This window comes from Neolamprologus brichardi, chromosome 6 (genome assembly GCF_056152115.1).
Source record: "Neolamprologus brichardi isolate AB-2024 chromosome 6, ASM5615211v1, whole genome shotgun sequence".
In the NCBI taxonomy this organism is placed as follows: domain Eukaryota; kingdom Metazoa; phylum Chordata; class Actinopteri; order Cichliformes; family Cichlidae; genus Neolamprologus; species Neolamprologus brichardi.
Window position 1 is genome coordinate 23,203,060 of NC_142109.1, and position 27,422 is coordinate 23,230,481.

Consider the following 27,422-nt stretch of genomic DNA (forward strand, 5'->3'; position numbering starts at 1 on the left):
CCTACAGGTTAAACCAGTTAAAGACACACACACACACACACACACACCAGTCAGGTATTCATATCTTGTGGGAACATCTAATTGACATAATGGTTTCCCTAACAATAACCCTAAATTTAACGATAACCCAATTTAACCATTTCCCTAAAACCACATTTTGAGTCTCAAAAATGCCTTTAACTTGTCCCCACAAGTAAAGTAAACTTCCAACTTTTGGTCCCCACAAAGATATGATTACACACAGCCTGTCTGTTTCGTTCATGCTGCGACCTGCTGCTCCTACATTTTTGCTCATCTTTGATGTGTGTCAGGTCTTTAACAGCAGCTGGACTGGGGCTTGGGGGTAAAGACAGGGCTCGAAACGAAAGTTACACCACAGCGAGACCTCGCAACAATACACCCCGCCTCCTTCCGCCCCTGAGCGCTGCGCCTTCTCTCTTTCTGGAAATCTCTGACCTTATAAGGTAGGAAATTAAACCAGAACCTCATTGGTGGACGGGAGACAAGGTACAGGTAAACGTTTGGCCTTGTTTGGGATGTGCTCGGATGTTTGTGAAAATAGCTCTTGTTTCTATTACTTCATTTTTCCTTAGAATGTAATTTGTTGTTACAGATAAAAAAAACACCCTGTCAGAAACACGGTGCAAAGGCCCACTGTGGCTGACACGTCTGCAGTGATAGTGGGGCCAATCAGCTTCCTCTTAAAAAATTAAATGATAAAAACAGGAACACACTTTGTGCACCAAACTTACATGTTAGTTTACATGCTGCAGTCATTAATGACACATGAGAGGTGCCACACCTCTGGTCCTGTTGCAGGTACAGACCCAGACTCTGCATCTCTCCCCCCTCGCTCTATAGGGAGCAGTGATCTTGCACCAGTGAACATTTCGACATTCCTCCTCAGAGTCTAACTTACAGTTGTTGATCCTTTTTAAACATTTGTGCACTTGCACATGTTCAATGAGGGTTAGTCCCTGAAAGCCTTTGGTTGTTTTTCCAGTACTGCTGTGGAAGGCAACAGGTAGTATATGTTTAAGCTGTGCATTCATTATTGATAGACAATCATATCATGTCAGGAAAAACACTGATAAGGAACTTAAGTGAGTCATAATTTTAAATTAGTCATTTTTTTCATTAGACATAGCTTTTCATAATAAGTGGAGGATGTTAGTGAGTATGGTCTGTCAAACTGTATTTTCCATTTTCTGTTTCATTATCAACATTCGCCTCATCAAAATCAGCATAGTAAACTCTGATCTATGCACTTTTTGTTTGTTTTATAAAAAAATTTCATCCGGGTTGTAAAATAACAAATCTCTTCCTTTTTGATTCAGAGCGACTCGCAAGTCCGCGTTTTTACGTGGAGCACTTGAACACTTCACCGCGCGAGCAGGGGGCGGGGCCGTTGGCTTACCTGCGAAAAATAAAACCGGGCCGATCCCAGGTGGAGTCGACGCACCCTAGCTGATCCACGCCTGAGCAGCAGGAGCGTTTGACGGAGCGGACAGCCGGCCGAAGACGCGACGAAGAGGAGCGGAGAGGTGGTGTTTTTGTGGCCCCTCCTGAGCAGCTGCTTGTTTTGTGAAGGTGTCGAGAAGGAGGTGGTGGAGGAGGACTGCTGCAAACACGAACGCAGGAAGGCGACTCATCACACCTGCAGTGCCTGTAGCTGAAAATCAGGTGTGTCCCCTCGTTTCCTGCAGGTAGAGAGATAGAAATGCTTTAGCTGTAGCGAAGACTTCAAAGTAAGAAATTAAGAGATAAGATATGTAATGGCTCACACCTGGGCAGGTTCTCTCGTCAGGTGACGCGCGTGCTCCATTATCGTCTCATTGACTGCTGAATTATTTCTACAACAATTTAAAGTGACTTTTTTGTATTTGTTGGCTTAGACGCGAGCTTGCATGTTTTTGTGTTCTCACACCTGTGAAACCAACAATCAGAGAGCTTTACTTCGACGGGCTTTAAACCTTCACAATAATTCAGAACTTTAGCCTCAAAGAGCTGAATAAACTTTGTGTAGTTTAAAAGTTTATTTTGGTGGCCTGTATGAACTGAGTGGAAGGCTGCATGAAGTGATGATGACGACAATATGGCACAAACAAAATTTGAAGGTTTGAATTTGAAATTTGAGGTACCGAGAGCTCATGTTTGCCTTATTTACCGAGTTTAATGCAGTTTTTGTCATTGTTGCACAAGATGAGTTGTTTGACTTCCTTCATGTAACAAACTGCACACACCCAGCTGCTATGTCTGTCAGCAGACACCAAAGAGGACAAAGAGCAGTGCAGCAGCACATACATGAATTATTTATTTATTTTAAAAGATCCCTTTTTTACTTTTTTTTTAATTGTATGAAGGGCATATCTTGCAAAAACCGGTTGCTGATCATAATCAATTCTTCCTCTTTTGTAATTAAATTTCACTGTGACCACAAAATCAGCCAAGGTCCTGCAGAAAAAAACGCCATGTCACCCTCAGTGTCAGTCAGCTCTCTGCCTGTTACACAAAGTGAAATGCAAAACATCTTCGGCTTAAAGTTGACTTTTCTGTTTTAACGTGTTTTTCACTCGTCCATCTACATCTTCCAGCCACGATCGTCTCGCATATCAAACATCTTGTGACTGCAGTCACATTTTAAACAATTCTCAACAACATCTCCTCCTCAGTCTGTCACCCCACCGGCCTCGTATCACAAGCCAGGCTGCAGACGACAGGACTCATGTTCTGTGTTAGGTAAGAGCCACAGAAGCCCGGATAAAGCCGGGATTGACTTGCGGCCAAGAACAAAAGAGAGCAGGCGAGTGGAGGAGATGCTGAAAACGTGATGAAGAACACAAGAGAGGTGGATTAAACGGGCCCTTTCAGACAATAGGAGAGCGTGTGCTGTGTTTGAGGGTGGAGCTGTTTCCAGATGTGATCAAGCTTCATCCCGACCTCAGCGGAGGTTCACCAGGACACGGCTTTCGATAGCTAATGTTTGGATTTTAATTATAAAAGGAACAGAGAATACTGAAGTAGCTTATTTTGTTCCACCGTGTCAAAATGTGCAAAGGCACTGTGTGCAACTTCCTGAGGAAGTTGGCCTGTTGATGGCTTCATCAAAAAAGCCACATGCATGTGAATCTAAAAAGTTTAGAGTAAAAGACTTTAGCCGTCATAGCTTAGCTTCACGCACACGACGCTCTGCAGGATTTCAGTCCTGAATTAAAGCAGAGGAAATGTCAGTGTGTTCCTCTTCCTCCCCCACTTATCTTCAAGACTTTGAGCACATAATGAACTTAGGAGAGACACAGATGACACCTTCTCCACTGATCCCTTTTATCCCTCACTCTAAGCGCACTCGCACACTCTATCTGTGCCTTTATCTCTGCACAGAAACAAACACACACACACCGCTCTGTTTTTTTTCCATCATCCGCCCTCTGATCCAAGAGACGTCGGCTCCCCTGAATGAGTCTCAGCATCGAGGGTGTGCAGGCTGCGCTCATGATGAACAATCTTACAGCCCAACTTATCATTTCAGGATCATTCGATAGAACCGACCTGCATTTATATCCTTAATCGGTGAAGGATGGTGTTGATGTGTGGAAAACTTTATCTTCTACCTACAGTATCTACACTGAGTGTGATGTTTTGAGTTCTTTCCCGACCTCTTTGCTTAGAGTTCAGTAGTTTCCGCCCTGCGTTATGCAGCTGAAACATTGGTTTTCTAATGTTTGATTTTTCTAATATGACTTCAGGAAGGGGAAATGTTCCACTAGCTTAAGTCATCTAAAGGCTTTGAACATCAGGGGTGAGAACCAGTTCCAAATAGTTTGATCTATGAGAAACTTATCGTCTCCTTTTATCAGTGCTGGTTTGTCGCTCTTATTTTTGTGCAACAAACGAAGTGGAGTTGTTGCACGCTTCAGTGACAGACGGGCCTTTTTCTTGACAGAAAATGAAACGGTTGTTTAGTGGGCACGACTCAAAGCTCTAAGCTGTAAGTAAAAGATTATAAATCAGTGTTCATCTGAACAAACTCTTTTAATGGGGGGAAAAAACTGGATGTCAATAACTTTAATTTGCATTCACCATGTGCAAATTTTCTTGGCAAGGTCACATCCAGTTGATTATTTATTTAGGTTTTTAATGTCTTTCAAGGCATTTCTTTTTCTTTCTGCAGCCCCGAGTACTTCTCCAGGGTGTGGCTGGGGAATAATCGCATTTCTCCACCTGTCCAGACTTGCTCCGACATTCCTTTCTACCACTCTGAGTGCAAAAGCGTCCCTCCACAGACCTCCGTAAGGCTTTTTACATATAGGCTCTACACAGAGCAGCATAGCTGCACATTTATCACCTGTGCTGGAACAGAGGGTCACGGATGATGAGCAGGAGTCGGGAATTTGTGGAATTCTGTGTAATGAGTTGGTGAGGAAGGAATGCGGGCCTGATGGGGAACAAAAGATGGACAGGTAGAAAAATAAAAGCAGTTGTACAGCAGAGCGCAGCTGAAAAGAGATTAATCATTTTGTCTGACTGCAATGAGCCTCAGGTCAATAATGTGATCCTGACATTAGTATCTGGGTTGATCAGCTGTCCCAGCTCTGGTTTAAAGTTAAAGGTGGTTGCAGGAAAAGAGGCTACATGGTCATAATGACACTGCGGGGAACAGCTGCAGAGCAGATGTCCAAACCTGTGGTGCAGTTCAGTTCTCATCATCTTCAAAAAGAACACAAACGCACACATAAGATGAGGTAGCACAGTCCTCAGTATTGGTGGTCTCATCTGAATCATGAATCTGAATATTTTTATTTACTCAGAGTTATTTCATTTGTGTCTTTAATTCATTTACAACACAAAAGAGACAACAGGAAGGATGACGTGCAACAAAGCTGCCACTGTGAACACACTGCGTTCAGTGTCGTAAGCCTGCCTTTATGTAGAAATCTTTCAATGAATCAAACGTGCATCGTCACTTGGATGGTCTTAAATCTTGCGCAACAATAAATGGGGTTTTTTTGTACAGCCTGTGTAGATGACTTGGACTCATGAGTCATCTGTGTTTTAAATTGTATTTTTGCCTCGACTGTGGTTTTGAGGTTGGTAAACTCTGCAGCGTCTCTGGGAGCTTGTGATTCGAGACTCAAGAGTTTGTTCGCTGTACCTGCAAGAAATTCTGTCAAAATAATCTAGCGCATCATATCTCTAGCCCTTAATCTCACAGAAACGGCTGCTGTAATGTGCGTACCCCCCTGTAAGGAGGTATTTTTAATTCTCACAGAAAGTTATTTTTTTAAATTTATTTTTTGCCCCAATAATTTCAGTGCTCTTGTCTGTAAGATGTGAAAGATCAGACTGTCACAGTGTTTTGATATTTGTTAAAACGCTCTTGTTCTGTTTTTGTTTTTTAAAAGCTACCATGACGGATGCAGACAAGTTCCTGTATGGGGACCGCGGTGCGGTGACCGACCCTCTGGCTCAGGCCGACTGGGCCACCAAGAAGCTGGTGTGGGTCCCCAGTGAGAAGATGGGTTTTGAGGCCGGCTCCATCAAAGAGGAGAAGGGAGACGAGTGCGTGGTGGAGCTGACGGACTCTGGCAAGAAGGTGAAACTGAAGAATAACAAGCCTGCGTTGCAGTGTGTACTTTTTACTGTCCCAGCCTTGTTCAGCAAGCCTGACTCTGCTTCTGTTAATCTCAGGTGAAATTCAACAAGGATGATATTCAGAAGATGAACCCACCCAAATTCAACAAGGTGGAGGACATGGCGGAGCTCACCTGCCTGAACGAGGCCTCTGTGCTGCACAACCTCAAGGAGAGATACTACTCCGGACTCATCTATGTGAGTGGGCAGGGATCTGTTTTTGTTGCATTTTAATGTCACCGATCTTCCTGAAATCGATGTTGCTGCTGCTCCTCGTCGACTGATTGGTCTCGTGTTGTTTCTCGCGCAGACGTACTCCGGCCTTTTCTGCGTTGTGATCAACCCGTACAAACACCTGCCCATCTACAGCGAGGATATCGTGAACATGTACAAGGGCAAGAAGAGGCACGAGATGCCCCCTCACATCTACGCCATCACAGACACGGCCTACAGGAGCATGATGCAGGGTAAGGCAGCTGTAAAATTAGTTTTAAACACGTCCATACCCCATCAGGTCAATGATGTACCGTACAAGGATGTAATTAGAAATTTACTGGCACGCTTAAGAAAAAAAATAATGTTTAAAATGTCACACACTTCACCTTAGTTTCTGATCTGGAGTCTCATCTTTCTCTTTTACAGATCGTGAAGATCAGTCCATCCTCTGCACGCAAGTCTTTTTCTTTTTTTGTTCATTTTTTTTGTTTTGTTTTTGCAAAATACAAATTGCAATCATTGCATCATCCCCCCCTTTTGTTTGGGCTACCTTTTTTTTTTTTTTTTTTTCTTCCTTGTAGTGGAAAGTTGAACATCATCATGCGTCATATACAGTGCCTAATATTTAGTCTAGAAGTTTCATTTTCAGAGCAAAACTTTAAGCTTTTTTGTTTGTTTTTTTTTGTTTTTTTTGTTTTTTTTAATTAAAAAAATTTGATGTCTCAGTTTTTAGAAGTGTGTCCTCCTTCATGCTAACACTGTAGTAAAGCTTAAGGAGGTCTTCCATTAGACACTTGACTAAATTATTTGATTGTTCTAGACTCCCAAAGGCCATAAAAACACTGTCATTACCTCAGTTGAAGGTGGCGATGGTGCACCTGTCAAGACTTCATGAAATAAAACAAAGCACATGACACGTTACAGCCAACACGCAGAAGCAGAGCGTGGAAAAGTCCACCCCACATTCACTGGGGTTTGTGGGCATTAGTTTATTCACAGCTGTCTTAAAGTCTGAAGCAAACACCACCACACCGGGTTTGGTATCTGTATGAGGTGTGTAGTGGTATGTCATATTTGAGTCTTCATCAATGTGATGCTGACAAGACTTTCTCCACTCTTGTCTCGTCTGTCCAAAGAACACTGCTATGTTCAGATATAACTTTGCAACAGATGTTATTTTCTCCTGGCAGATCTTCCAAACAGCCGTATTTGTTCAATCTTTTTCTAACTATACTGTTGTGAACTTTAATATTTCAAGTGGTGCATGGTCTGACTTTGGAGTGGCTCTCCTGGGAAGATTGTCAGTTTTGAGTGCTTTGTTTGGAAATGACCGTATAACCCCACGCTGACAGGCAGCAGCATCTGATTCTCTAAAATCGCTGCTGATGTCTTTCCTCGTCGTCATCACAATGACTCGCATCTGAATGCGTCAGACCTGCAAACTGGCGAAACTTCTGCTTTTACAGAGGCGCTCAACACTCGCTGAGGATCAGTCAATAAAGTGCATTTAAATAGCGGCACCTGGCTGCTACTTACAATCTTAATTCCTGTAGAAGCAGCAAAGGTGTACTTTAGTTTTTCACACACTGCTTCTGCATTTTGGCTTAGTTTTTATTAAATGTCTTATGCCTTAAGGTTATGCTGATATAAATCCATAGAATTGCATCATATATCACTTTAACCTCAAACTGCATCAGTATTTACTTAAATTTCTGCAAATTGATATTTTTCTGTCTTGTTGTTGCTTTTACTTCAGTTATCAATTGTAAATGAATCATAATGGATGTGTGTAAATCTCTCTGCTGCAGTGGGGAGTCAGGAGCAGGAAAAACGGAAAACACCAAGAAAGTCATTCAGTATCTTGCTCATGTCGCCTCATCCTTCAAGTCCAAAAAAGACCAGGTTAGTAAATCATCTTCGCTTCCTTTTGCACAAACGTTGAATTACCTGGTCCTCCCTCCCCTCTTCTGACATCAAGTATCAGTAGATTTACTCAAGGAAGCTGTGTGCGACCGCATTCCTATTTCAGGCCTCCACGTGCCCGCCTCACCTCTGCGGCGGTTCCAGCTGAAGCAGAACGCAGATGGGTTTGTGCACGTGTGTGTTCATGTACTACTCATGTTAAATGTAGGTTATTCAGCAGGACCGGACATGAGCTGCTTTATTAATCATTTCTTGAGTCACCAGGTGACAGCAGGTTTCCTCTGCAGTCATGTAATACTTGCACTGAAGATGGCATCAAATATGTTCAACTTTTTTTTTCTACTTTTTCTCTAGGGCTCTGCTGTGTTGTCACATGTGAGTTCATTTATGACCTCATAAATGTCCACTTAAGTTTTCTCTACTAACCAATTTTTTTTTTCTTCACATTGAAGAAAATGCATTCAAGATTACATAAAACTAACCATTATAATGGCTTCAAAGGAGCAGCTTGGGGAAATGTGCTTTCTGGCTGAGGAAAGACCACTTGTATTTTCATTAAGATCAAGCAGTTAGCTTTGGAAAAAGACTTAACGCATGTGGAAACTGCAAACCCACAAAACATGTTATTTCATCTTAGTTTCAGCTGTATAACAACACAATTTAACCAAGCAGGAATGCACAAAACTTCCCATTAAAAACAGCACTTTCCATATTTTGTATTTATTATATAACAGCGCACACAGTTGGCTGTGTACAGGGTGTAAAATGATAAGATTAAGATTAGTAACTTCCAATCGAGGCCACTCTTATGGTTTCAACTGAATATTATTTTACAAATTTGAGTTTTATTGATTACATTTTTAATTAACCAGATGTTTATGATCAACAACTCAGCAATTTGTTCCAAAAACTTAAAGCAAATTTAAAAAGCCTAAGGCCAATAACTTTTTTTTTTTTTTTTTTTTTTCCCCCGCTCCTTCCAGTGCTGCACTTTCTCACTGATTCTCGTTATTTGGGTTCAGTTTTTGCCTAATAATAAAGACGGCTACACTGCAAAAATAAAAATTTCATTCACATTAAAGAATCTGTGTTTTGAGGAAATGAAGGGAAACGAGACAACAGAGCAGCTGAGCAGTAATTTTATCTGAGGCTGAACTGCACAATAGTGTTTGTCTGTGAAACATTTCCCACTCCACCCACCAGCAGTTTTTTTTTTTTTGTTTTGTTTTTTTTTTTTTTTTTAAAACTCGCTCTCTGTTTTCTCAGTCGCTGCGATTTTTGTCATTGTTGTGTGACTGTATACAGATTGTTGGATTCTACCTGCATTTCCTTTTGGGGTTTTTGACTAACCTGCATGTGTGCTGCTTGTGATCCCTTGTTTGTGCATGCATGGACAGAAAATCTTACAGGAATTTTGTGCTTGAGCGGGCTTGCTGTGCAGTGGGAATGTGCAGGAGTGTGTGTAATAATGACTTTTCCTGAGGCTGTTGTTTTAATTTGACACAATTGTTTTTGATAAAGTAAATAAGTCGCTGCACACATTTGTTTTTCCGCTCGCTAGTCACAGAGCTGCAGGGAAAAGTGGTCTAAACTTGCACTTGCTTAACCAGCGTCCATCTGAGTGTCACATTAAACCACTGAATCCAACTCTGTTGTGGCTCTGACTTCTCTCTGTCAGGGGGAACTGGAGAAGCAGCTGCTGCAAGCAAACCCGATCCTGGAGGCCTTTGGCAACGCAAAGACTGTAAAGAATGACAACTCCTCAAGATTTGTAAGAGCTGCTCTTTTTCCATTTTCTTTAAATTTTCAAAACAAGCTTTGAAAAGGGTTAAAACAGCAGAAGCTACCAACTTTTTCTGCCTAGCATGTATGAAGCAACAACACTTGAACTTAGGATGAATGCAAAAGCCCCACCTGTCTGCTTATACACCTGCAGACTTTGAGTCTTTTTTTTTTTTTTTTTTTTTTTTTTTAAATTATGCAAACGGTAATTGTGAAGTCTAAGTGCTTGAAATGAAGGCATCCGGACTTCTCTCTGTAGTTCTTGAAGATGTTTCTCCTCTGATCCAGGAGGTCTTTTCAGTTTTTAAAAACTGATGGAGAGTCACAGATATTTAATGCAAGTTAGATACCAAGTCCTGAGAGTTGCCGACCCACCCACCCTGTAATCATGCGAGTCATTAAGGGTCATATGAGCCAAGGTGTGAGTGGGGAAGAGATTTCAAGACTCCGTCGTAGATCTGAGAGCTGCTGTTCAGTGATGCTCATTCACAGTGGACGTAGATGGCCTCATTCACTCCTTTGAAACAGTGTAACGTGTGAACATGTCGTTCCTTTCAAGCACTTGAACTACTGCAACCCGGATGACCGAGAACCGGGAAATCCAGTAGAAACAACCAGGGTTTTTAAACCTTTTCAGTCATAAACTCAGGACACATTTTGGAAGAATAACATTGACATTCAAGAGTCACGTTTTGTTTTTTGTTTCATTGTTTTTTTTTGGGGGGGTTTTTTTTATTAAATGTGGTGCACATCAGGTTTTGTTTTTGTTTTTTACATTTTATTGTCACATGTGCAGTAAAGACACTTATTTCTGTCCGATAAAATTATTCCCTCCAAAACACCAAATCCCCAAATAAACATACATAACCAAAACAAATAATTAAAAAAAAAAGTGTAGTTTTCTTTGTTTTTTGTAGTTGTATTTCTTAAATAGTACTTACAATAGAAATATCAAATTTGAAAGAATCTGAGCTACAAAAGGTTATCTACATGTTTATACAACTACCAGGAAATGGTCCACCTTGGATCTCACACTGGTGAAAATGCTGCCTGAGTAGAAGTTCCTGCTGTTTGGTCCAAATGTGTTGATTATTTTCAGACAAAGTCTATAAGAGTTTGGTGAAAATTGACTTAATATCTCTTTGTGGTGGATTAAAAAAATAATTTAAATTAAATCTTTTTCAGGGAAAATTCATCAGGATCAACTTTGATGTCAATGGTTACATCGTTGGAGCCAACATTGAAACTTGTATCCTTTTGAAACTTGATTTCTTCTGGCCTAATCAGAAAAAAGAGCTAATGATCTCTTGAACTCTTACACCTCTTTCCCAGGGGCGCCATTGACGGTGAGCCAAGAGGGGCACTGGCCACCCTCACAAATGTAAAAATTCTGGAGGCGTCTCTGCTCTTTGCCAAACCTTGCACCTGTTAAGTTTTGATTTATGCATCATTAAAAGTAGTCTGGACATTTGGCCTTCCTGTAAGAAAAGGACTGAAGTTCAGATAAAGTGATGAATAAAATCTGAGGGCTTCAAAGGTGTCAAACAGATCAAATTAATCACTTTACCATGAACTGGTTTTTCTTATAGATGACACTGTGCTGCTGCTCTTCCTTTTGATGTTTTGTCCTTGATTGAATTGTCAGATCTTTTGGAGAAGTCTCGAGCTGTGAGACAAGCTAAAGACGAGAGGAGCTTCCACATCTTCTACTACATGCTGACGGGAGCCGGGGAGAAGCTGCGCTGTGAGCACTGAAACTCTTTTCTCACAGCATGAATGTAATGAGAGGCTGCACAGAGCCAAGTAACTGTGCCAGCCCTGCCAGCTGCATGTGCTTTACATTTTTAATCACTGCGATCTATGAAGAACTCATAGTAATGCATCAGAAATGGCCGACTTGGGCCGCTATGATGGAGCTTCACTTTTTCTTCACTCCGTCGTTACAGCCACTGCAACTGCAGAGCTCTGTTTGCGGTTGAGCCAATGCAAGGCCCAAATCTTCAGCTTTACAGAAATAAAATGAAGAGTACTTGGTGAATAAATCTCTCTCTCCTTCTCGTTATTATCCAGCGGAGTTGTGTTTGGAGGATTACAGCAAGTACCGTTTCCTGTCCAACGGACACGTGACCATTCCCGGGCAGCAGGACAAAGACCTGTACGCCGAAACCATGGAGGCCTTTAACATCATGAGCATCCCAGATGAGGAAATAACTGGTACTTATAATTTTGTTTTAACTATCGGTTAGTCTGCAAGTTAATTTTGTGACTAATTGATTTTAATAATGCTTTTTAAGGTTTTCCACACACGTCTTACCTCGTGGTGGTGTTGTGGGTTTTTTTTGTTTTGTTTCTCAAATCTCACATTTTTAGGCATTAATTTATTTTAAATTCCAATGAAATGCTATTTTATGTTCTTTAAATAAGATGGGTGACAAGTTCAAGAAAAGACTTTAATGCATGTGATTTGGTGTGACATCACCATGATGCTGTTGCACAAACTTGGGAAAGGCTAGAAAAGCTTTGGGAAGTTGGGTCAGGTCGTGTATAGAGTAGACATACTACTTATACAACTCAAGGTTAATTTTAGTCTGAACAACCTTACACCATGACCTCCTACACCATTCAGTTGCTGCGGGCTGGGTCTCGGGAGGTGGACGTCAGGTTATGTGTAAGGTTACAGCGCACGGTTAAAAATTGCGTTCTAGTTATGCCTTAAGTCCAGACTTATCAGATATGCCAGATAAGTCCGAATATCTTTTGGGTGTTTTTAATTTGCGAGGTGACCAGACATGCAGACACTGACTCTTGTTTCTTGGTCAGGCCTGTTGAAGGTGGTGTCTGCCGTGCTGCAGTTGGGGAACATGACTTTCAAAAAGGAGCGCAACTCTGACCAGGCCTCCTTGCCCGATAACACTGGTATACGCATTTACACACACCACCATCGTCTTGTCCTCTATGCGTGCCTTCAGCTGCATGCCATTTCATTCACGCATCAACCTTTGCATGCTCCAATATGATACCCGTGTTTCACCCCCAGCTGCTCAGAAAGTGTGCCACCTACTCGGCATCAATGTGACCGACTTCACACGAGCCATCTTGTCTCCAAGAATCAAGGTCTGAAAATCTGTGATCGTTGAGGTGTCATGTCATTTTAGGAACACATTTCATCCACATGTGTCCTGTTCCTTTCTCCAGGTTGGTAGGGACTATGTGCAGAAGGCCCAGACTCAGGAGCAGGCCGAGTTTGCAGTCGAGGCTCTGGCCAAAGCCTCCTACGAGAGGATGTTCCGCTGGCTGGTCATGAGAATCAATAAGGCCTTGGATAAGACCAAGAGGCAGGGAGCCTCTTTCATTGGTATCTTGGATATTGCTGGATTTGAGATCTTTGAGGTACATTTAGACTTAAATATTGTCTGTTTGATTTTGCATCCTGCAGAGAGAGGAGGGGGGAAGAGTTCAATCAAAATAATACAAGCAGATGAGTTTAAATACCAGGGATCCACCAGCCGAAGCAAGGGACAATCAACATCTGTAACAGGATAGCAGTGAGAGTGAAAGGGAAGGTTTACAAGATGAAGATGCTCAGATTTTCATCGGGGGTGAGCAGAACGGTCAAGATTACAAATGGGTTCGTCAGAGAGGGAGAGCCCAGGCTGAGTGGTTTGGACACAGAGAGATGAGGGATGGTGAATATACTGGACAAAAGGATGTTAAAGATGGAGCTGCCAGGTAGGAGAAAAGGAGGACCACACAAAAGTTTCATGGATGTAGGGAGGGACATGCAGAGGGTTGGGAGTAGGAGAGGATCTGCAGTGGTGAGCCTTAAAGGGAGCAGCCGAAAGATTTAACTTGTGTATATACTTCTATACTACACCAAGTTTAGCAATTCAAACTGTGTAATCTCATGATTTTTCAGCATAAATATTATAAATGTAAATTATTTAAAAAATAATCAGTTAATTTCTACAAGGGAAAAATGTCTTATTTTCCATTTACTGAAACGACTCTGTCCTTGTTTTGTTTTTGTTTGTTTTTTTTTCCTGCAGCTGAACTCGTTTGAGCAGCTCTGCATCAACTACACCAATGAGAAGCTGCAGCAGCTCTTCAACCACACCATGTTCATCCTGGAGCAGGAGGAGTACCAGAGGGAGGGCATTGAGTGGAGCTTCATCGACTTCGGCCTCGACCTGCAGCCCTGCATCGACCTCATTGAAAAACCTGTATGTTAGCTTATAGTTGTCATTTCTCCTCCGGCAGAAACTGTCTTAACCTGGAGCGACACCTCTGATTAATTACGTGTGTTCTGCAGAAACTTGCGCTAACGTTCTTCACAGCAAACAGTTGTGCAATAATTGTGGCATGGAAACCAAACTTCATGATTAAGTGGATTCCTCTGAAGTGTGCGTGTGTTACAGGCCGGTCCTCCTGGTATCCTGGCCCTGCTGGATGAAGAGTGCTGGTTCCCCAAAGCCACTGACAAGTCGTTTGTGGAGAAGGTGTCTCAGGAGCAGGGTTCACACCCCAAGTTCCAGAAACCCAAAAAACTCAAGGATGATGCAGATTTCTGCATCATTCACTATGCTGGAAAGGTCAGATGTGAAATAAATTTTTTATTTTAGTCTTAATTAGTATTTATTTTAATAAATAAATGATACACAACATCATTTTTAGTAGTAGTTACTGAAATCTTATAAATTCTGTTCCTGAACCTGTAAATAAGCCTTGAAATCCCTGTTGCTGTATTATCTCACAAGTATACAAACTACTTGGGGAGTGATGTATTATAAGTTTACTTTGTCCATGTATTTCCGGCTCCTTACTACTTTGCACTATTGCTATTCTTAAATGATGAGTGTAATTTTCAGATACTCGAACGCTGTATTTGAGTCAGATGACGGTCACTTTGTGATGTTTTTGAAAGGGAGTTTTTCCTTCCCACCGTCGCCAAGTGTTTTCTCATAGATCATCTGGTTATTTGGCTTTTTTCCGTTGCAACACGAAGCACCTTTTGGCAACTGTAACTTTGGGATTTATAAATAAAACTGAAAAATATTAAGGTCACAACTTGAGTAATGTACTTTCTACGTGCCACTAGATGGCAGCAAAATGACAGCCCACACAGCATTCATCCATCAGTGTATTTTCTGAACCGCTTATCCAGTTCAGGGTCACGGAATACAAAAACACGTTTACCAGGTGCATGATTTATTCATTGCAGCAAAGCATCAGGTTCATAATTCTTTCTATATAAAATGGGGCATTTGAAGCACAAACTTAAAAATAAGGTCGAGGTTGCTGATCATCCTGTGTTTTACATCCGTCTCCTGCAGGTGGACTACAAGGCAAACGCATGGCTGATGAAGAACATGGATCCTCTGAATGAGTGTGTGGCCACTTTGCTCAACCAGTCTACAGACAAGTTTACCTCTGACTTGTGGAGAGATGGTAGGTCATGTGACTGACTTTATCTGTGTATCCAAGAGGCCCAGTTCTTTGAGTGTGGGGCATAAAAATTTAGCTTCACTAGTGTCAGCACCATTAAGAGCCAAGTCACACAATGATCAACACAGCTGAACTCAGTTGTGCTCTGTGCATCTTAACAGTGGATCGTATCGTCGGCCTGGATAAGGTGGCAGGAATGTCGGACTCTGCGCAGGGTGCGTTCAAAACTCGAAAGGGTATGTTCCGCACCGTGGGTCAGCTTTACAAGGAGCAGCTGACTAACCTCATGACCACCCTTAGAAACACCAACCCCAATTTTGTCCGCTGCATCATCCCAAACCACGAGAAGAAGGTACTGAATAAACAAACTGATGCCACACTCGATGAATTTCTCAGCACTGCAGGTGCAGATAGACTGTTGCATCAGTCACGTGTCATGATTAAAACTGATCATGTGCATCTGCCAACTTGAGCCTGTTTATCTGAACCGTGAAACTGACAGCATCTCTAGGATTAATAAATGGAACACATGAATCCATCTTTTCAATCGTTTCTTCCTCCAGGCTGGGAAACTGGAAGCTCACCTGGTTCTGGACCAGCTCAGGTGTAACGGAGTCTTAGAGGGGATTCGGATCTGCAGACAGGGCTTCCCCAACCGCATAGTCTTCCAGGAGTTCAGACAGAGGTAGGTTTTTTAGAACAACAACAACATAGCAGATTGTTGTTGTTTTTTTGTCATCTTTTTTTAATTAATTTTTTATACATTTATATAAGAGGTTTAGGCTCATTTTTGCCCACTGCTAAATAAACTCTCCCATGAGGGCATTTCATACAAGAATGATGGGCTTTAAATTGTATTCCTTCTTTAAATGCTGTAAATGTTATCCTAATTAAACCACCTCAGTGTCTAAGTAGAACAACAGCAGTCTGAATGCTAAATAAACTCCAAATTATTTTCTCCTTAACTTGAGGCAACAACTTGTTTTGGGGTTTGTTTGTTTTTTTTGTTTGTTTTTTTTTGTTTTTTTTGTTTTTAAATGTGTAATTGGGGAAAATATCTCACGTTTAGGAAATGGTTATATTAATTTATCTTGCAGTGCAAAAACTAAAAATGTAAACTGGAGCAAACCACACATCTGGGCAAATCTACATACAAATCCTTATTCTTAGTTTTCTTGGAAATAAACAAACTGAACCAGTCTCACAACATATGTAGGTCACGAACATGAAAATAAATGATCTACATTTGATTTTAATCAGAAGTGTTCAGGATGTCCCGTTTAGTTCTGCACACTCAACACGTCATGTACACAACATAAAGTGTTGTGTACTTTTTTTTTTGGGGGGGGCTTTCCAAACAGGAAAGGACAGGAAAAAAACAGCCTATTTGTTCCATTACATGGATTTGATTTTACAGATTAGTTTTAACCCTGAAAGTGTCAGCCTTTTTATGTGCTGATTGATTTAAGGGTGATCTTCTCTCTCAGGTATGAAATCCTCACACCTACCGCTATTCCAAAGGGATTTATGGACGGCAAGCAAGCCTGTGTGCTCATGGTAAGAACAACACAATCAATAGATCAGCTGTAGAAGCTTTCAATTTATCATAAGAGGAAGAGGACTCATCACAAGTCTTGTTTTATGTTTCACTGAAACACTTCCCTGTTCTGCATGTCAGATCAAAGCCCTGGAGCTCGACCCAAACCTGTTCCGCATCGGTCAGAGCAAAGTGTTCTTCAGGGCTGGAGTCCTGGCCTACCTGGAGGAGGAGAGGGACATAAAGATCACTGATGTGATCATCAGCTTCCAGGCCTGGTGCAGAGGATATGTGGCCCGCAAGTATGAGACATCAGCTATTTTATTTTATTTCAGCTAGCACCTTTGCACATGGGCAACATTGGAGCATGCTGTGATTTCTTACTCAGTTCTCATAATCTGGTCTGCAGGGTAATCTTTATTTGTTATTCTAATTATAGAGCGTTCACCAAGAGACAGCAGCAGCTGACAGCCATGAGGGTTATCCAGCGAAACTGTGCCGCCTATCTCAAACTCAGGAACTGGCAGTGGTGGAGACTTTTCACCAAGGTAACAGACGAATATTGTTTTATTTTGTTTTTTTGTTTTTTTTCATGGGTGGGGTTAGAGATATGACTTGGGACAAACGTAAGCAGTGATTAAGTAAGCAGACCAGATTAATTGGTTTCAAGGCCACTCCCTGTGTGACAAATGATATTAATTAAATTAATTAGTTTTAAGAGTTTACCTGAACTTGCCAAACTGTCTCCAATCAGGTTTTGTTATTTTAGTGTTAGTATGTTCACTCTTTTTGCTTTCAGTTTCTCTTGAGTGCCATTTCACCACTTTTTTTTCCTCCTCCAGGTGAAGCCTCTGCTGCAGGTGTGTGAGAAGGAGGAGATGATGCTGGCCAAGGAAGCGGAGCTGATTAACGTGAAGGAGAAACAAGAGCAGGCTGAGGAGCTGATCAAAGAATATGCGGCCAAGCAGGAACAGGTAAGAATCACATATTAACCTTTTGATCAGTTAAATTTTCTCTTGTGTGAATGTGGCAAAGTTTAAACCAAGAACATAAAAAAAAATTCATAACAACACATGTGTCACAATGAGAAGTCTTAAGCTTGGAGATTTAACCTTTGTTCTCCTCTGGTAGCTGAATGCAGAGAAATTGGCTCTTCAGGAGCAGCTTCAGGCTGAGACGGACCTCTGTGCCGAGGCTGAGGAGGTGCGATCCCGTCTGACCATCAAGAAGCAGGAGCTGGAGGAAATCCTCCACGAAATGGAGTCTCGCCTGGAGGAAGAGGAGGAGAGGGTCGTTCAGATGCAAAATGAGAGAAAAAAGATGCAGCAGAACATCACGGTCTGTAAAGTCCTGGCGACGGGCTTTAAGAGAAATCAAAATGTTCTTTTGGAAAGGTTATTAATATCATTTATTTGTATTTATTGGTTCATACAGGAGCTTGAACAGCAGCTGGATGAGGAGGAAGCAGCCAGGCAGAAGCTCCAGATGGAGAAAGTGACTATAGATGCCAAGCTGAAGAAACAGGAGGAGGACATCATGGTGCTGGATGACCAGAACAACAAGCTTAACAAGGTGTTGTACATCATGCTAACATCCCCATACTGATGATTTCACAATAAAAAAAAAATATTTCTTTAACCCTGAAATATTCCAGCAGAATAACAACAATTTAAATGTTCATATATTTTATGCATTTTTACCTCAGGAGAAAAAACTGCTGGAGGAGAGGGTTTCCGAGTTCACCACCAACCTTGCTGAGGAGGAAGAGAAGTCCAAAAGCTTGCAGAAACTCAAGAATAAACATGAAGCCATGATCACAGATTTGGAGGGCAAGTGTTTATCATTGAGGTTGTTTTTGAATCCACTGTGAGTCGATTGCAGTTTTTCCTACTTTTTTTTTCTTTTCTTAATGCAGAACGTCTGAGAAAAGAGGAGAAGGTGCGCCAGGAGTTGGAGAAGAACCGACGTAAACTTGAGGGAGACTCGACTGAGCTCCATGACCAGATTGCAGACCTGCAGGCCCAGATTGCTGAACTCAGAGCTCAGCTGGCCAAAAAAGAGGAGGAACTCCTGGCTGCACTTGCTAGGTTAGTCCAATACTTAATTCATTTAGGGTAGGGTTACCCTAACTAACAAAAGGAAGACTGGCTTTGTTTTATTAACTCTTTCTGCCTAACCTCCAGGATTGAGGAAGAATCTGCAGCCAAAAACACGGCCCAGAAGAAGATAAGAGAGCTTGAGGCCCAGATCTCAGAGCTCCAGGAGGACCTGGAGATGGAGAGGCAGGCACGGTCCAAGTCTGAGAAACAACGGCGAGACCTCGGAGAGGAGCTGGAGGCACTCAAGACTGAGCTGGAGGACACTTTGGATACCACTGCAGCACAGCAGGAGCTGAGGTGACAGTCAGGCTTGCATAGATGTGACCCAACAATTTATTGGAAAATGAGATGACCGATTCCTTTGAAGTTCTGGACCTTAAGTCTGTTTATGTTTACTTGAACAATACAAGTCTGTATGTTAGGAGATTCAAGACTAAGATAGAAAGCCCTTCATCAGTTACTGAATGTAAACTAACTGTTTGAGCTTTGTGCTTCTGGTCATTTATTTCCTCTGTCCATGCAGGAGCAAGCGTGAAAGTGAGGTGGCCCAGCTGAAGAAGACACTCGAGGATGAGGCCAAGGCTCATGAGCAGCAGATGGTCGATATGAGGCAAAAACACAGTCAGGCATTCGATGAGCTCAACGAACAGCTGGAGCAGGCCAAAAAGGTTATTTAAAAACTGGTCAGAAGATGGAGGTGTCAGCATTCATCTTTAAAAAAATAAATAAAAATGTTTGTTGCTTCTGCAGAACAAAGCATCAGTGGAGAAAACAAAGCATGCCCTGGAGAGCGAGTTGAATGAGCTGCAGATCGAGCTGAAGACTCTGACTCAAGGTAAGGGGGACTCGGAACACCGTCGCAAGAAGGCCGAAACCCAGGTTCAAGAACTGCAGGTCAAATCTGGAGAAAGTGAGCGCCAGCGGAAGGAGCTCGCCGACAAGATAACAAAGATGCAGGTATGACTAGTCATCTGGAAGGGGTGATTTATTTAAGGGGTAGAAGGTTGATTTAACTGCTTGTACAGGAGGAGGATGTAGCTGAATTGATATTTAATGGACTTCTCTTTTTTTTTTCTTTCATCATATCTAGTCAGAGTTGGACAATGCAAACAGCCTTTTGAGTGCAGCAGAGGGCAAGAACATCAAATCCAGCAAGGACCTTTCTTCAGTGGAGTCTCAGCTGCAGGATGCACAGGTGAAAATGCCAAAATTCGTTATTACTTCTAATGAAAAGGGTTTATTTATTTAGTTTATATGCTATAAAACTTAGCTATACATATTATATTCAAGGACAGAAAATGCAGAAATATCATTTCATGTTACTTTTTTGTATAAAGAAAGATTTTTAATAAAAGTAATTTAGGGTGGACATCACTGGTCGAAGTCCTGAGCAAACCAGTAATAAAAGTTATTGTACTTTTCGGATTATATTGTTCTATTTCTTTCACTGAACAGGAGCTACTTCAAGAGGAGACTCGTCAGAAGCTCTCCCTCTCCACGCGCCTGAGGCAGCTGGAGGAGGAGAAGAACAGCCTGCGGGAGATGCTGGAGGAGGGGGAGGAAAACAAGAAGAACGTGGAGAAGCAGGTTTCCACTCTGCAGACCCAGGTCGGTCCACAATGCAATACAACACAGCAGCCAATAGAGATCTTCTCCTCTGCTGTAACCTTGATTCAGTTACCACAGGTCAAGAACGTCTACAAATGTTTCTTTTTTTTTCCCCGCCTCAGTTGGCGGACATGAAGAAGAAGCTGGAACACGAGGCCTCGTCGCTGGAGGGGGCCGAGGAGAACCGCAAGAAAATCCAGCGGGAGTTTGAGAGCATGACACTGCAGCTGGAGGAAAAGACGGCAGCATATGACAAACTGGACAAGACAAAAACCCGTTTACAGCAGGAGCTGGATGACCTCATGGTGGACCAGGACCATCTGAGGCAGATCGTGTCCAACCTGGAGAAAAAGCAGAAGAAGTTTGATCAGGTATCAAAGGGCCATAAGAGCAGACTGTTTCCTACTGTTGTAGTAAGATGTGATTAGTGGTTATATTTCTTTCTTTAATATGCATATAAAGTCAGATTGTTGTTGTGTATGAAGGATTGTTTGCTCAACACAGTAACGGAGAAAGTAAAGAACCGAGACGTTGACAAAGTCATGTACCTCTCACACATAATCGATTTTAAAATCTTAAGGGTGTGGTAGAGTAACCTGATTTCTCAGCCACTTGAGTTGAAGAAAGAGGATCTTTTGCTTCACAAATGAAGCAATTTATTTCTGCTGTTCTTCTCCTGTTAGATGCTGGCAGAGGAAAAAAGTATTTCTACTCGGTACGCTGAGGAACGCGACAAGGCTGAGGCTGAAGCCAGAGAGAAGGAGACACGAGCACTGAATCTGGCTCGTGAGCTGGAGACCATGACAACCCTGAAGGACGAGTTGGACCGAACCAACAAACAGTTCAAAGCTGAGATGGAAGACTTGGTCTCGTCCAAAGACGACGTCGGCAAGAATGTAAGACGGTGCCGGCGTCCTCTACTTGTCTCAGCAGAAGTTAGTCATGAGCAACACTTTACTCAAAATCTGTTTATCAATGCAAACTGCTCACCTTCAGGTTCATGACCTGGAGAAATCCAAGCGTGCCATGGAGCAGCAGCTGGAGGAGATGAAAATCCAGCTGGAGGAGCTCGAGGATGAGCTGCAGCTCACAGAAGATGCCAAGCTACGTCTGGAGGTCAACCTGCAGGCCATGAAGACCCAGTTTGAGCGAGACCTGCAGGCCAGAGACGAGCAGGGAGAAGAGAGGAGGAAGCAGCTTGTTAAACAGGTTCCACAGAGAATTTACAAACATATTGTGGCAAGCAGAGGGATCTTTACAAGAAAGCACCACACAGGGATTGAGCTCACTGTCTGACCCCCAAGCTGGTAGGGGGAGCTCCTTATTAAACACTTGCTTGTGCTACACTGTGCTTCAAGGGTCAAAACAGCATAACCGAACTCACTTATGGTACTGCATCTAAACAGCAGCACATGTCCCAAGGCATGATGGGAGAACTCTAGCAGCTCCCCCAGCACGCCACAAAATAATTACTTTCCAGATATATAATATTTGGCTGAGCCATGATTTCTTTCTTGCCCGTTTTAACCTCGAAGGTGCGAGAGATGGAGGTTGAGCTGGAAGATGAGCGCAGGCAGCGCGCTCTAGCCCTCTCATCTAAGAAGAAACTGGAGACGGACCTGGCCGACCTTGAAGCCCAGATCGATGCTGCCAACAAGGGACGCGATGACGCCCTCAAACAGCTGAAAAAACTCCAGGTAAAATATGCAAGCATGCATCCATAAACACAACACAGAATGTAATACAGAGACTTGCTACTCCAAAATTAGACTATTATACACTTACAGATGCCATAAAACCAATTACCGCCCATTGTCATAGTTTTTAATTTTTTTTTGTAAAATGAGCTGACAGCCTGTATTTAAAGGTTCACCTTAAATACATTTCATGTCCACACTCCAGGCCCAAATGAAAGATATAATGAGAGAGCTGGATGAGCTTCGTTTGTCCAGAGATGAAGCTGTCAACGAAGCCAAAGAGAGTGAGAAGAAGCTCAAGTCCTTGGAGGCGTCTATGCTGCACTCCCAGGAGGTATGGAGATGAAATGGCGATTACAGAGTGACGTAACTGTGTGAGAAAATTAGCCAACATAACTGATATTTAAGAGCTAGACGCTTCTTGCAAAGCTTCCTCAGGGATGACTTTATGTATCCCAGTCTGCTTTTCTGGAGTCAGAACTCTAGAATGTGTCTTCATTTAATGCAAATGATTACTCTGCAACACATTGAAAATGTTCTCAATCTTACTGTTTACATGTAACTCTGTAGTATGTTTAACTTGTGCCTAATATTTCCTCCAGGAACTGTCCGCTGCAGAAAAACTCAAGAGACAGGCTCAGACCGAGAGGGATGAGCTCCAGGATGAGCTGAACGGCAACAACACAAAGATGTATGAATGAAATACTGGCGTGTGTGTGTGTGTGTGTGTGTGTGTGTGTGTGTGTGTGTGTGTGTGTGTGTGTGTGTGTGTGATCATGAATGGTAAAATTAAATATGGAAACTCAGATTTCAGGAACAACTTTGAGTCTTACTTTTGCCTGCACAGGCTACATGTTTGTCTCGGGACACCATTAAGCATCACCTTCTCTCTTCCTCATTTGTTTGCAGTTCTCAGCTGAATGATGAGAAGCGAAGGCTGGAGGCTCGTATAGCCGAGCTCGAAGGGGAACTCGAGGAGGAACAGCTCAACACTGAAATGGTCAACGATCGCCTGAGGAGAAGCACACAGCAGGTAGAAACCTGTTGATTGTTAACATCTTATTTTATAAGTAGGGCAAATATTTAATTGTAAGTGTTTCTATTGGTTATCACAGGAGTAAAGTGAACACTTCAGTTGAGTAGGTTTAAGAATACATAAAACCGGTAAAAAAAAAAAATGAAAGGGGTTGCCTTTCATGAGTCTGCCACAATATCAGATTTTCACTACACGATTAATCATCAGAATCAGAATACTTTATTAATCCCTAAAGAAATTATGTGGGTTACAGTTGCTCCAAGATGGTAACAGTGACAGACTAAACTATTTAAACAATTCAATATGTTAAGAACAGCACTAATATATACAAATCGCTTAATTATAAACATCAAGAATTTACAGAGGTGATTATAAATAAATATCAAGAATATTGACAAGAATATTACAGAGGCAGAATATATGACATTTGACTGTAACCTGTGAACTTTGTCATTTTTTTTACTGTAGAGTGTGTGCCAAAAGGGTGTAACTATTGCGGTGTTTACAGTGTGTTAGATGGAGGAGTCCTACAGGGAGATGGCTACAGGCAGGAATGATGTCCTGTGTCATTCAGTGGGGCTTTTTGTAATCTCAGTCTCTCACTGAACGTGCTCCTGTGATTAGCCAGCGCATCATAGAGTGGGTGGGAGGTATTCAGCATTGTCTTATCTTGGACAACATCCGCCTCTCAGACACCACCCCGAGGGAGTCCAGCTCCATCCCTATAATATTACTGGCCTTTTGGGTCACTTTATTGAGTCTGTTGGCATCTGTGACCCTCAACCTGCTCCCCCAGCATGCAACAGCATAGAGGATCGCACTGACCACAGCTGACTCGTAAAAGATCCGGAGCATTTCCAACAGATGTTGAAGGACCTCAGCCGCCCCAAAAAATAAAGATGCTGGCCTTTCCTGTAAATTGCAGTGGTGTTTTTAACCCAGTCCAGTTTATTGTCTATGTATACTCCAAGGTATTTTTAGTCCTCCACAATGTCCACAGACTCAGACCCAACATGAACAGTTTATGAAAGACTCCACAACATTCACGAAACTCCGGCGTTTACCTCAACATTTTAAAACCTGCCTAACCTGGTTGGTAATTTTGCAGTTGTTGTGAAAAGTTGGTTGTTGTGCAAGTTTATTCATCTGTAAAGTGTTTAGAAAAACTGAGTTTGAATTGTTGAATTGCATCTAACTTTAACTATGAAGGCACTGGATTGGTTACAGAATTTGGCATGTGGTTATCAGCAGTACGGTAACTCTCCTGTGTGTCTGACAAGGTCGATCAGCTGACCTCAGACATGAGCACAGAGCGCAGCAACTCCCAGCAGCTGGAGGGCGCTCGCTCACAGCTGGATCGCCAGAACAAGGAGCTGAAACTGAAGCTGCAGGAGCTTGAAGGAACCATCAAGTCCAAGTACAAGTTCACCATCACCAGCCTAGAGGCCAAGATTGCCCAGTTGGAAGAACAGCTCGACGTAGAGTCAAAGTGAGGGGCGATGAAATGTACCATTTGTTTTATATACTGCATTGGCTTTCTTACTGCAACACATCTCTCGTTTACTGCAGGGAGCGTCAGCAGGCCTCCAGGCTGACGAGACGCACAGAGAAGAAGCTGAAAGAGGTGCTGGTACAGATAGATGACGAGAGGCGCAACATGGATCAGTACAAAGATCAGGTTAACCCAATCACGCTTTACTTGTAATTTCAAAGTTATTGGAGGACTAAGACATCCTGATATTTAAGCCTGATTCCTTGCTAATGTGCTTGTTCCCACACTGACTGTTCTCCGCAGGCTGAAAAGGCAAATATCCGAATGCGTCAGATGAAACGTCAGATAGAGGAATCGGAGGAGGAGTTGACAAGAGCCAATGCCTACCGCAGGAAGCTGCAGAGGGAGCTGGATGATGCAGCTGAGTCAGCAGACTCGATGAACCGTGAAGTGTCCTCTCTGAAGAGCAAGCTTAGGTAGTGGCATTTGTCGGGGAACTCATGTGGTTTTTGTTTGGTTTTTTTTGTTTGTTTTGTTTTTACATGAAAATTCTTGTTTCCAAAAAGGAAATTCGTTTTATATTCCATGTTGCCGAGAGTACAGACATTATAATGACCACGTGCATTCAAAGCACAAAATCTACATTGATTATAGGCATGGCTGCTGCACTAACTTGATGTCCACCATCCTGTAGGCTGCTATTAAGAACCTTGAAACTTTTAAACTTGCAATATGCAGAGTGTCAGACCAAGTCCAGGATATGAGATTTCTTAAAGCTTGAGGCAATCCAGGACTAAAGCACAAAGTGAAGGATGCCCAAAATCCAAAAGTGCTACACTTGTGTTTTAATGTTTGTTTGTTTTCTTTTTCTTAAGGCGTGGAGACGTGTCTCACACTCTGCGACATAACCTGAATCGTATTGGGGACAGCGACGATGATAGCGGAGTCCCGAGTGAATCATCTGAACGTGCAGCTGAGTGAAAAGCAGGACGAAATTCAGACCACAAAAATAATGCATATAAATGTAACCTTGCATCCCCTCCCTCCCCTCATCCTGCTTTAAGTGTAATGCATTTCTATTTGGCCAAATCTTACTCAACTCAGCAAATGTTTTCTATGAAAGCTTTACATAAACTTTCTTAGTATATTTTTCTACTTAACGTGTATGTCATAACACATATCACTGTTTAAACAAACATTCCAGTTTCCATTTGATCTGAGATGGAGGTCGATGTGTTGATTTAAATGGGGGTGGAGAAAAAAAACGTTGTCACTTCATGCTAGTTTTGGACACTCTGGGAGTTTTTGTGCTTCGCACTGTGCTGGTGTCAGTATAAAGTTGGTACTGTATGCCCTTCCTCTCACTCTGTTAATACCTCAGCCAGATATCAAACACTTACGATCGAAATGTTCAGATCTTTCTAAGTAGAATGCAGTAATATAGGTGGTTAGCCCCCACGCACTGGCTTTATACTTTACTGGTATTGGGTCATCATGTATTGGATCTGTCTCCTGTTTTGTGCTATGCTTTGCAGCTGGAATGGTTTCTATTGGCACATTAGTTTCTACCTGCTGAACTTGCCCTATTTTAGGTAAATACCTGCCACTGTATTAACCAAGAAATTGCAAGACACCGATGCCAATATTGTAAGGCTGTTCTACATTTTATAAAATGCCTTAAATGAAATAAATGGAGAATAATTGCATCTGAATCTTGTGTCTTGTGAGATTATTCACTTTGATGAGCTGTAGTTGATTCAGAGTCGGCCTTTGGGCTGCTTTCTGTAATCATGTGTCCACTTTATAATGACTGAAAGGTTCTGTGGGACAATCTGCAGATTTTAAAACTTGAAATCTTGGGGTTTCCAAATTGTTCCCTCTTTGTTATGGTGTGTGTTGTGGTTTTGTTTTTTCTGGGCAAAATGTTGCGCAACTCCATGTTGGGTACTCCAAGTACCCAAAGGAGCAGTTGCAAACCTTCAGGGAAGATGTTATTTTGGCCAACAATGCTCACATTTCACTGTTGTGGCCTTCATCAGCACAAAATCAGACATGCAGAGCTGTGTTGCTGTGGTGACCCCTTGTGAAAATGGAGGCTGCCAAAAGTAGTTTACTTTCATTTAAACTTGGCACAAGTGGTTTGATCAATTATAATTTTGTAATAATGCTTCTTGGTAATACATGTTATGCTATTGGAAATCCTGGTTATTTCCCTGTAAATGTTGCCACATTTGTTGATTGAGCAGCAGACTTAAGTATGTGGGTTGCACCCATGAGAAACTTGCCAAACCTTTGCCAATGGCAAACTGCTTATTCTGCTATTAACTCTTGCTTGGTGGTGTTTATTGGAATCGGACGCCTTTAAAAGACTGTCAAAAAAGTGTTTGTAAAATCTTCTTTGGCTGCTCCCTTTAGGGGTTGCCACAGGAAATCATCTGCCTCCTACATTCTTGAAGCTTCCCTGTGGTCTTCCTCTTTTCCTCCTGCCTGGCAGCTCAATCTTCAAAATCCTTTGTCAAATATATCTCGACCATGGCTCGTCTCAACACGTCACTACCCTTTTCTCTAAACAGCTCAACCAGAGCTGTCCCTCTGGTATACTCAGCAAGTGGTGATTATTCTAAACCTATAATAATGAAAGAAAATATCAAGTAAACCTTGTTGATGTTGCAATGTTCATCTTCTGTGGAACAGCAGCGCCATCTTGAGGCTATTGTCAGAAATGCAGAAACTTACATTTTACAGTGCATGCATGTCCTGGTTTGTGCTCTAAAATAAAAACTAGGAGGAGATATTCAAATTATCAATGTTTAAATAATTCGAATATTTAATCATTTACGTATAAAAACGGCAAACTGTTTTTATACGTAAAGGATACGTTCTGCTATAGCAAAACGGCCAAAATACAATTAGCCAAATAAAAGTGAATGTGACAGAAATAGATAAATAAATGATAAAT

General features: G+C 42.1%; 1 protein-coding gene across 1 annotated transcript; it reads left to right on the forward strand.

Annotated features, from left to right (window-relative positions):
- The first annotated feature begins 908 nt into the window (after positions 1 to 908).
- On the forward strand, positions 909 to 25,452 carry LOC102800148 (myosin-9-like). Its single transcript, XM_087841861.1, has 44 exons — positions 909 to 1,024; positions 1,338 to 1,683; positions 5,403 to 5,593; positions 5,689 to 5,829; positions 5,942 to 6,098; positions 6,274 to 6,301; positions 7,656 to 7,749; positions 8,125 to 8,145; positions 9,449 to 9,541; positions 10,738 to 10,801; positions 11,198 to 11,296; positions 11,623 to 11,766; positions 12,373 to 12,468; positions 12,590 to 12,666; positions 12,748 to 12,942; positions 13,599 to 13,772; positions 13,968 to 14,141; positions 14,883 to 14,997; positions 15,156 to 15,346; positions 15,558 to 15,679; positions 16,482 to 16,551; positions 16,673 to 16,833; positions 16,971 to 17,079; positions 17,374 to 17,505; positions 17,663 to 17,869; positions 17,966 to 18,103; positions 18,237 to 18,360; positions 18,447 to 18,618; positions 18,715 to 18,927; positions 19,154 to 19,298; positions 19,381 to 19,587; positions 19,721 to 19,825; positions 20,086 to 20,238; positions 20,361 to 20,609; positions 20,922 to 21,134; positions 21,235 to 21,447; positions 21,774 to 21,935; positions 22,141 to 22,269; positions 22,538 to 22,626; positions 22,845 to 22,968; positions 24,252 to 24,460; positions 24,541 to 24,649; positions 24,767 to 24,939; positions 25,339 to 25,452. Exons 3-44 carry the CDS (start codon positions 5,408 to 5,410, stop codon positions 25,442 to 25,444), a joined length of 5,883 nt encoding a protein of 1,960 aa, XP_087697987.1. The 5' UTR covers positions 909 to 1,024; positions 1,338 to 1,683; positions 5,403 to 5,407; the 3' UTR covers positions 25,445 to 25,452.
- Positions 25,453 to 27,422: the final 1,970 nt, after the last annotated feature.

What these genes read in the sequence shown, in the direction of transcription:
- LOC102800148 (XM_087841861.1), top strand. Translation starts at nt 5,408, where the DNA reads ATGACGGATGCAGACAAGTTCCTGTATGGGGACCGCGGTGCGGTGACC. An exon ending in GCAGCACAGCAGGAGCTGAG is followed by an intron (nt 18,928 to 19,153) that starts GTGACAGTCAGG and finishes CTGTCCATGCAG; the next exon opens with GAGCAAGCGTGAAAGTGAGG. An exon ending in CTATGCTGCACTCCCAGGAG is followed by an intron (nt 22,270 to 22,537) that starts GTATGGAGATGA and finishes TATTTCCTCCAG; the next exon opens with GAACTGTCCGCTGCAGAAAA.